Here is a 9971-nt window from a genome sequence, read left to right on the forward strand (position 1 = left end):
ACCTCTGCAAAGAGACAATGGCAGCCCAGGGTCCCCATTCACCCCTGGAGAAAAGGCCCTGTGCGTACACAGTGATAAATAGTTTGTCCCCAGCTGGAGACAGAGGGCCGGACGCCCCCGATCAGCTGCGGGAGGGCAGCCCTTTGTCTTTCTCCAGAGAGATAGAGCAGAGGTCGGCCTCCGGTCTCAGGCTTCCTGGTAGCTCTCAGTTTGGGGTCTTCCGTGGAAAAGCGAGAGGTCCAGGCTTCCCGCACAGCCTCCTTCTTGCCGTAGCTCACAGCATCCCTCGGAGCTGGCGTTCGGTCTCCAGCCGTGCCCCAGCGGCGCAGAAATCCTCCCGCCTGCCTCCTCTGGCGTTATTTACAGACGTATCTCTCCACCTTCCGCCGACACTTCTTGCACACCACGTAGCAGCACCAGTGGTACTTGCAGTGACACCGCTCCACCACCTCCTCCGTGTAGGCATTGTAGCCGCGGCCGCAGCACAGCAGGTTGCAGCTGTCGCTGCCCACGGAGGTCTTGTTGCACGGCCTGCCGAGAGGAGAAATCACAAGTGGGAGCTGAGGGACCATCCCTGCCCACCACAGCTACCTGAGCTTACGTCCCCGTATGTCTGCTGGTAAAGCAGGGCTGGTACCAGCTCGTGTCGCTGCTCAGCCATGGCCAAGGTTGGACTCACTGTGTATCACGCTGGGGGCAGAAATTTCCCATGGAGCAGGAAGGACGGATGGTTAGGACCAGGAACTTCTGCTGCTGTTCAATCTAACAGGGACCGCAAGTCACAGCCCCGGCTCAGCCTTCTGACAAGGCTTCCCCCTCCCTCTGGAAACTCCCCTGGCCCTGCAATTGTTCCAGAAGGGAGATATCTAGGAAGCACCGCAGCCTCCAAGGACTGCTGAACCCTCTGGTTACAGGCAGGCAGCACCCAAGCTTGCAGGGAGAGACGGTATTTCCCTTTCTGACTCCTCACTGGGTGGATCCTGTCCTGGAGAGTGGAGCTGATGGACTCCCAGTGAGGGCTCTCCCTTGCCTTTACACCTGCATAGCTCTGTAAAAATAATACCTACCTGCCTTCCTGCTATCCCTAGGACTTGAAGATGCAAAGACTTCACAGCAGTCCCTGTGGTGTCCTCATCTGTCAGAGGACATCCATACCAGCTTCCCCAAGCAAGCTCTCAAACCCAATGGTACAGATGCTCACGAAATGGGAGGCTGAGTTAGAACACATTTGCTGCAGTTTCTTACCTGTCCTGTGTCCCCACAGACCCCAGGTGGGGATTCGGTGTGCAGTAGTCAGGGGAGTTGCTGAGATAGACCAGATCCATCTCTGTCACTGGCCTGACACCCACTTCTTTGGGTACCAGCTGCTTCCTGGGCCCTGTGAGCCGGTGGGTCACCTTGATGGCTGCCAGGTACTTGCTCTTGAGGTCAGAGGCAATTTCATCCAGCTTTGGTAGTCCTTTCCAACAGGTCTTCACTGAACAGGAGCCTGAAACACCGTGGCATTTACACTTGGTATCCAGGGAGTCACTCAGCACCTGCAGAGGACAGGAACTAGGGTGAATTTGCTTCTCTTTCTCCTGGTACCCACCTACTGATTGATTTGCAAGAGCATCCGCGGGATTTTCAAGAGATGAAAGAGCTCAGCTGGTTACTGCCTCTTTAACTGAATATAATGGGGCCATCAAGGACCCAGCCCTGCTCTGTTCCCCTTGTGATAAGAACCTCACCCTTGGGGAACTCCCTGCTGAAGCTCCTAGTGGGGCTGGTGGCTCCCTGGCCAACACGTGTGCAGGATGAGCACATCTTCACCTGGGGAACACGAGGGCATGAAAGCTCAGAAACACACAGGATGGGCCTCTGCTCCCATGAGAGGGGTGGAAAGAAGCACTGGGAATACTGGAGTGAAGTGGCAGATACCTTGCCCTAGTCTGGAAAGGGTGAAGGGATGTCTGGGGAGGGGTAGCAGTGGGGGATGTCTTTGAACACTGGCACTCTGTTTTAACCATGCAGTTGTCTCTGCACCTTAAGGACAGCATCCCGACAGCCTGGCCAGAGTCTGCTGCCTTACATTAGGCACCTCTCTGCCCCAGGCTGCTGTAAGATGGGCTGGGTCCTAGGAACCCAGGTGGGCACCGTACCCACCTGCCGGCCCACCGCATTGTTTTGCAGATTCATGGCCTTGAGCGCTGGTGTCCTCATCTTGCTGGATTTTAAGGGGCTGTCAGCAAAGGCGGCGCCAAGCTGGAGGCCGTAGTGCAGGTTGTCCCCACAGCCGCCCCATCGGAAGCCTGGCCCGGGCACCTCGGAGGGGACAGAGCCACAGGAGCAGTGAGGAAGCTCTCCCAGGGTGCAGGCTTGGGCGATGGAGTGCGTGACCGCGGCGGCAGCCAGCGCGTAGACAAAGGCAGATTCCCGGGTTCCTGGGAAGAAGAGGGGGAGAAGTCCTTCCTCCCTTCCCAGCCAAATACTCCTCTCAGATCTCACAATGCAAATGAGCGGTTTCCTTCTTGCAGCAGGATAAAACGGGGGCCCAGAGGTTTTCATGTGCTGTATTTTTGACCTGTGCCACCTAAGATGTTACAGTGTCCGCCTACAGCCTGTATCCCCACTTCTTCCCTCTTTTTTTTGCAGCCTCCAGCAGCTGTTTTTGTTGCTGTCAGTCATCTCCTGCAGACCTAACTCGTAGCATTAACACTAGTCTACTGCAGCAGCAAAGAAGGCCAACAGAATGCTGGGGAGCATCAAGAAGGGCATCACCAGCAAAGATAAAGAAGTCATTATCCCACTGTACTCAGTGCTTATCAAGCTGCACCTGGACTGCTGTGTCCAGTTGTGGTCCCCACTATACAAAAAAAGATGAGGCCAGGCTGGAGAGGATGCAGAGAAGCCACGGAGATGGGGAGAGAGAGGGCTAGGAAACCTTCCATAAAGCTGAGAGAACTGGGTTTGTTCAGACTAGAGAGGAGAAAGCCAAAGGGAGCCTTAATACCACGTACCAGTACATAAAGGGTGGCTGCCAAGAGGAAGGAGACTCCCTGTTTACAAGGAGTCACCTGGAAAAGACAAGGGGGCTTGGGGATAAGTTGCTCCCAGTAGTGGGCAGCTACGGTCGCGCTTGATGATCTTAAAGGTCTTTTCCAACTTAGTGATTCTATGATTCCGATTGGATTCCAGAAGAAGTTTTTTCCCCATGAGAACAGTGAACCATTGGAATGTCCTCCCCGGGGCAGCAGTGGATCCCTCTGCACTGGCCACTTTTAAGGCTCACCTTGGCAGGGTGCTGGGCCATCTCATTTAAATTATAGATCACCCAGAAAGGTTGGACCAGGTGATCCTTGAGGTTCCTTCCAACCCAATATTCTATGACTGATGATATGATTCAGTGTAATGACAGCAAGTTCCTCCAAACCTGACGCCCGCTATCTGAAAAGCAGCGCTGTGCAGTGAAGCACTGCCTGCCTGGGGCAGAAAGAGGAGCACAAACCCAGCGGACAAAGCATCCTTTACCTTTCAGCAGGTCGGGGCCAAAGCTGGGGGCGTGCTGGATGGAGGAGCAGTTCCACCTCATGTCAGCCAAGGTCTTCTGGCAGACGCTCTTGGTCTGGTGGGCGGCGCGGACGATGCTGGGCATGACCTCCAGGTTCCTGCGGCACAACTCGAGCTGGTCCGGCACCAGCCCCGCCAGCAGCCGGCAGTGGTGGCTTTCATTCCAGGCCACCCAGCTGCCACCCTCTGTCAGCCCCCTGTGGGGACACAATGGGGTCAGCGCTCGGGGGGGACCAGGGGGACCCCAACCAAACAAGGAGACCCCAAAGGGGGCCAACGGGGAGGGTGTGTGTCCTCAAAGGAGACACTGCGGAGGGGGTGCATCCCCAAAGAGGGGACATTGGGGAGGGGGTGCATCCCCAAAGAGGGGGGACTGGAGAGAGAATGTGTCCCCAAAGGGGGCACTGGGGAGGGTGTGCATCCCTGAAAAGGGGGGCACCAGGGAGAGTATACATCCCCAAAAAGGGGGCATTGGGGAGGGGGTGCATCCACAAAAGGGGGGGGGGGACTGAGGAGGGGGTGCATTCCCAGAAAAGGGGACTGGGAAAGGGATTTGTTCCCAGAAAGGGAGACTGGGGAGAGGATGCATCCCCAAAAGGGGGGACCAGGGAGGGCGTGCATCCCCAAAAGGGGGGCACTGGAGAGGGGTGCGTTCCAGAGGGGTGGACCGAAGAGGGGGCGCGTCGCCAAGAAGGTGACACGGGAGGGGATGCGCTCCCAGCAAGGGGAGCAGGAGAGGGGGAGCATCCCCAAAACGGGGACTGGGAAGGGCTGTGAACCCAGAAGGGGGGCACGGGGAAGGGGTGCCTCCCCAGAAGGATGCCCGGGAGGGTTGGGGCTGTACTCACAGCCAGCGGACGGCGGCGACCAGCCCCAGCTGGCAGAGCAGCGCGGCCCCGACCAGCCGCATTGCTGCGGGGGCCGGGCGGGCAGCGCCTTTATAGCCCGGCCGGGAGAACAAAGGCGGGGGTTGGGGCCGGGGGCAGCCTCAGCATCCCCAGCATCCCCAGAAAAAGCGCCTGGGGGGCGAGCGGGGGGTGCGGGAGCCGCTGTGGCAGCGGGGGGACAGTCCTTGTGTGCCGGTGGGAAAGGCAGAAGGGGTTGGTATCAATTTCTGACTTTTTCCTCTTGCTTTCTTTGCAAGAAGCTTTAAAACCCACGGTTTGACCCCGAAAGTGCGAAAGTGTCAGCCGTCTGCCTGCTCGTCTCTGAACCCCAGGAGGGCAGCGAGGACTCTGGACTGTTGATGCACCCACTGAGGTCTCACCAGCCTGGAAAGGACACGGACGAGCACCACACAGGGACTGAAGATGGTCAGGCACAGGGAAACCTGCCCCAGACAGCAACTCTGCAGCTTCAGCCCCTTTCCTCCCAGGCAAACCAACTCACTGACCCGTCATCTCAGCTGTGGCTCCATCATAGAATCACCAGGTTGGAAAGGACCCACGGGACCATCGAGTCCAACCATTCCCATCAATCACTAACCCATGTCCCTCAGCACCTTGTCCACCCGTCCCTTAAACCCCTCCAGAAAAGGTGACTCAACCCCCTCCCTGGGCAGCCTCTGCCAGGGCCCAGTGACCCTTTCTGTGAAAAACTTTTTCCTGATGTCCAGCCTGAACCTCTCCTGGTGGAGCTTGAGGCCATTCCCTCTTGTCCTGTCCCCTGTCACTTGGGAGAAGAGCCCAGCTCCCTCCTCTCTACAACCTCCTTTCAGGTAGTTGTAGAGAGCAATGAGGTCTCCCCTCAGCCTCCTCTTCTCCAGGCTAAACACCCCCAGCTCTCTCAGCCGCTCCTCATAAGACTTGTTCTCCAGGCCCCTCACCTGCTGACAGGTTCCAGACCTGCAGAGGAAGAGGATGAGCAGACGGGGACACGTGAAGAGCTGTTGGCGTGCAGCCCCTGAGCACTTTTCCAAGTAACAGGGTCAAAGCAGCCACTCCTGCTGCAGGAAGGTGCTGGCTGCAACGCAGCAGCTCCGTGTGCCACTCCTCCTCAGCCCTGCGAATTTTGCTTATACTCATCACAGGGTCTCGAGGGCTGAGGTAGAAAAGCCCCATGAAGCAGCACCCGCTGGTGGGACCAGATGCTGGTGCTGTGTGGGGCAGGGTGAGAGCACGCCGGGGCCCTGTGAGCAACAGCCTGGTGCTGGGACACTCCTTGGGGTCTGGGATAAAGCTCGGCTCCTTTGCCATGAGGTTATCCCTTGTGCTTGGTGGGGCTGAGATCAGACTGGTGTCACCACAGTGACACGGTTGAGCTTTTGCCTTTCTTCTCTGTCCTGCTGGCACTCACTGCTCTCTGAAAGTCCGTGGTGTTTCTCTGACATCCCACCTTCCCGGTCACGGCTTTAGCGGATCCTTCCCTTACCTTGACCCACAATCAGATACGGCGTCCACGCTTCTTCCTCACACTGGCCTTAGCGTGTATTTCATTCTAACCCTGAGGATTTTGATGTTATGAAATCGTATTCTCTGTAAGTTCCTTTTTCCGCCTTGGGAAAATGGGGAAATGCCTTGGGTGCCAAGGGGGAGATTGCGGGGAAATCTGAGCGGCTTCTGGAGGGATTAGGAATTTTCTGACCAGGAAAACCTGCTTTTATCTGTGCTGGGAGGTGCTCGGGTGCTTTTTTTGGGCAACATGTGCTCATCAGGCAGAGGGAAGGCATTGGTTCACCAAACACGTGCAAGGCAGGAGTTGCTAAGCAAAGGCAATTCTGCGTGCTGGGCATGTCTAACCAGACACCTCCTTCTCCAGGTTCCAGCCAGAGGGATGCTGAAGGCCCAGTGGCTTCCAGCCCCTCCCAGTAAGTCACTCTGTCCTAGACTCCTTTGCAGGAGGTGCCCTGCATCCAGCCTGCCTGGAGCAGCTGCTTTGCTGGTTGTTGCTCCCAAGTCTCCCAGTGCCACTTCTCTGCTGAGAGATGAGGAGATCTCGATGGAAACATGGGCTTGGCTGGAGATGCTGATGCTCCTGCCGGCCGTGTTGGTGCTGCCGTGTCCCAGCACAGCACTTTTCCCCTCCACGTTAACCATATTGCTTTTGAGCAAACTCCTTAAGGTGGAGAAGATGTCTTATTCTGGGATCTGGAGGATCTCAAATGGGTCAGCACGGCCAGCACTTACTGGGGCTGGATGGCAGCTGGGAAGGCAAAAGCACCTGGGGTCCCAGGGGATCCAGAAGAAGCCATGAGCACGTCAGGAAAAGCTGCTGGAGTGCAGTGAGGACACATGTGAGAATGGTCTGGCAGGTGAAGGCATCTCATAGCTTTGCTGGTGCTGGGAGCTGTGATCAACACTGGAGCAGAGGGGTTTGGTATCACCCCGTCCCCTTCCTCTGGGATGTCAGGTCGCTGTAGGAGCAGGGGCACGAGAAGCCAGGAAACAGGGAACAGCATCCAGCGATGACTGCTGCCTCCTGTGAAAGGTGATTCTACCAATCCCTCTTCACAGAAATGCTTTGCAATGACTGAGTAATAGGGGGAAAAAAGAAAGGCTTCCTTTTGAAGCAAAAGAATCCTTCATTTGATGTCAATTCCTCTTCTTAGCTCAATCCTTGAAACAACCATAGGGTAAGTGCTAAAAATACCCCTTCCCTTTCCACGTCAGGCGCTCTCTTGAGGAAGGAGGTGGGTGGGAGGGGGTTCCCGGTCCAGGAGAAAGGCTTCCCTTCCCCAAGCTGCCTGTGCCACGGGGCCACCGCGGGGAGAAAGTGCAGCCACGCTGCTGGGGCTGCATCTGCAGGCACTGAAAGAGGGAAAAACCAAAGGGGAGCAGGTGAGGAACGTTGGAAAAAGTCCACCTGTCTGGTGTTGGCTGCCTTAGGGACACAGCCAGGGTGGGAAAACTCAAGGAGGAGCTCACAGGAAGGTGAGGAGAAGACCAGCTGCTGGGTTGGAGCTTCCAAGCACACAGAGCTTGCTTCTGGGATTAAGCTAATCAGTGGAGGATCATTAAATAGTTGGCCTGGATGGCCAAACGATTGTGTCCTCCACTACTGGGACTCAGACAGGGGCCAAAGCAAATGCCTGTGTGTGGTTTGTGACCTGCACAAGCACACAGGGACTCGTCCCCACGTACCACCCCAGCTGGCAACGGCTTGTAGCTTCTAGGATGAGGAGAGGCATCTTCCTACAAGGACCTTCCAGGGGTTCCTCTGCCACCCACTTGCTCATAATCCCCCTCAAGCCCTTGGCAACCTCCCCTACCCCACGCTCACCTACTGACTGACCACGTGAGGGGCCATATCCTTTTTCCTGGGAGGTGGTGACAGCACCGGGTTGCGGTGACGCAGGCGGTGGTGGCGCGCTGTCATGTGGCACGGATGTCTTGGTGAGGAGGCAGATTGCGTGTGCCAGCCTGCTTCCACCTTGTCCTGGAGGCTGTGGATGGGATTCCCGCTGTGGGCAGTCACCTCGGAGCATCCCGTCCCCTCTGGAGGCTGGAGAGGTGGCAGGTGACTGTCCTGCAGCAGACAGCTGCTTTCCTTGAGTGAAACCATCCTCCTTCCTCTTTTGGATGTCGTGGTGGAGTCAGTGACCCCCCCACAGGACAGATACTGAGATGCAGGCTGGGGGCAGTGGGGATCTTCAAGAACTTGCTCCTGGCAGCTGATCTGCTCAAGACCCACTTACACATGGTGCTGTCCTCCAGCTTCACCTGGCCCAGCGGCCTCCCTCCCACCTGTCCAGCTGGAGGAGTCCTGGAGCTGGGACCAGGACCCGGTTTGCACCTCCCTGTGTGTCCCAGCTGTGATGCTGGTTCACCTGGCGAGGCTCGATGTGCTGCTCTGACCGTGGCAATGCCCCGTATCCCACCAAGGCCGCCCAGAGCAGGCTCTGGAGCACGCCCCGTCCCCAGGGCCCCGGCACAGCTGGTTTGGGGTGATCCAGCTGCACAACATGTGTCGGCATCTGCACGCCCTGCCAGCAGCCCGGGACAGGGATGTTGCAAGGCAAGGGAGACGCGGGGAGCTGCGTTCCTCATCTGCTCCCTGCCAGCCTCCTCTGCCCCAAGCTCTGCGTGCTGGAGAGCCGGCGGCAGGTCCCAGCCTGGCCGGAGACCCACCAGAGAGGAAGAAAGTGTCATGAATAACATGCCCGACCTCACTAACTAGGCCAGAAATAGCTGCCAGGGGAGTTTTGTTGAGTCACGCAGAAGAGGCCGTGGCAGTGAGCGATAATGGAAAGCAGCAGCGGCGCAGCCCTACGGGTGGGAGGGACACGGAGGCTGATGTCCTGAAGGTGACACATGGGGACGAGCCCCATCCCCAAGCCTCAGAACAAACACCACATCAGCTGGGACGTATAAAATGTGGTGTGGAGCCAGGGTATGGTGAAAGGACAGTGGTTTATGGGATCAGACGCGTTTGGGAACGCGTATGGCAGCGATATCAGCAAAAAAAAGAAAAGAAATGATACCTTCCACACCTGTGCAGGTGTTGTCTGTGCTCGAGGGGACTCGCTCGAGCTCTCCGGTCAGTGGAACCCAGAGCAGGGGCTGCTGGGCAGAGGGAGGGAGGCAGCGTTCTCTGCTGTGATGGTCTCGTGTCTCGAAGCAGCCTAAAACATGTTGTCTTCTAACAGAGTTGGGGTGATTTAAGCAACCTCCGCTCTGTCGAAACCCAGAGGATGAGAAGCGCTCCCCTTGCTCTGCTGGGCTGGGGCAGCTCGAGGAGCGAAACCCACCGGGCAGCAACCAGGAAATTCTTCAGCTTTCGAAAAAGATGAACTTCTGTCCCTCATGTCCATGGAGAAAAAGGGGAAAAGGAAAAAAACTCCTCTAATTGAAGTGAGTTGCGGCCGAGGTGATTTCCACACGAGCTGGCACAGCAGCTAGCTGGAAATTTTTGATAAAATCTATTTTTCATTTGAAATTGCAGATCCAGTGAAATGTGAAGGCTTTCCACTGGAAAGAATGAGCTTGGCTGGATTTCTCAACTACTTCTCTAGAAAATGTGTAAATGATCGCAATATTTCACCCACACCAGATCTTTTTTCAGCCCAAAATTTATACTCCTAGTGTCTTCCAGCTTGACACAAAAATGCCACATTTTTGGCATCATCACTTTATTTGTTTGAACTTCGATATTCTACAGATCTTTGACCCTTGTTTGGGATGAAGAAGAAACTTGAGATGCCAAGACATCCCTGGGATAAGGAAGACATTTCCCCTAAACTGTGGGAGATCAGGCTGAGGAGCAATGAAGAACATAGGACACACCTCTCCCAGTAATACCAGTCAGTACCACAGCTGGGTTTCTCCTGACCTCGTGCTGGTTTCTGCTGGTGTGACTGGGGTTCAAAGGGGCAGGGTCTGGCCAGCCCGGTCACCTCGTTGTCCCCTGCGTCAGGATGATCCACAGGTGCTCATCTAGAGCCCTGCTTCCAGCCAAGCTGGAAGCATGTTTCTACTCCCATTGCT

General features: G+C 56.4%; 1 protein-coding gene across 1 annotated transcript; it reads right to left on the reverse strand.

Annotated features, from left to right (window-relative positions):
• LOC138726344 (protein Wnt-11b-like) lies at window positions 1-4459 on the reverse strand. The gene is made up of 5 exons (XM_069868028.1): window positions 4398-4459; window positions 3511-3746; window positions 2146-2423; window positions 1246-1538; window positions 1-531 (listed from the first exon to the last, which is right to left on the reverse strand). Exons 1-5 carry the CDS (start codon window positions 4457-4459, stop codon window positions 357-359), a joined length of 1044 nt encoding a protein of 347 aa, XP_069724129.1. The 3' UTR covers window positions 1-356.
• Between the last annotated feature and the right edge of the window lie 5512 nt (window positions 4460-9971).

Source organism: Phaenicophaeus curvirostris, chromosome 13 (assembly GCF_032191515.1).
Source record: "Phaenicophaeus curvirostris isolate KB17595 chromosome 13, BPBGC_Pcur_1.0, whole genome shotgun sequence".
NCBI lineage: Eukaryota > Metazoa > Chordata > Aves > Cuculiformes > Cuculidae > Phaenicophaeus > Phaenicophaeus curvirostris.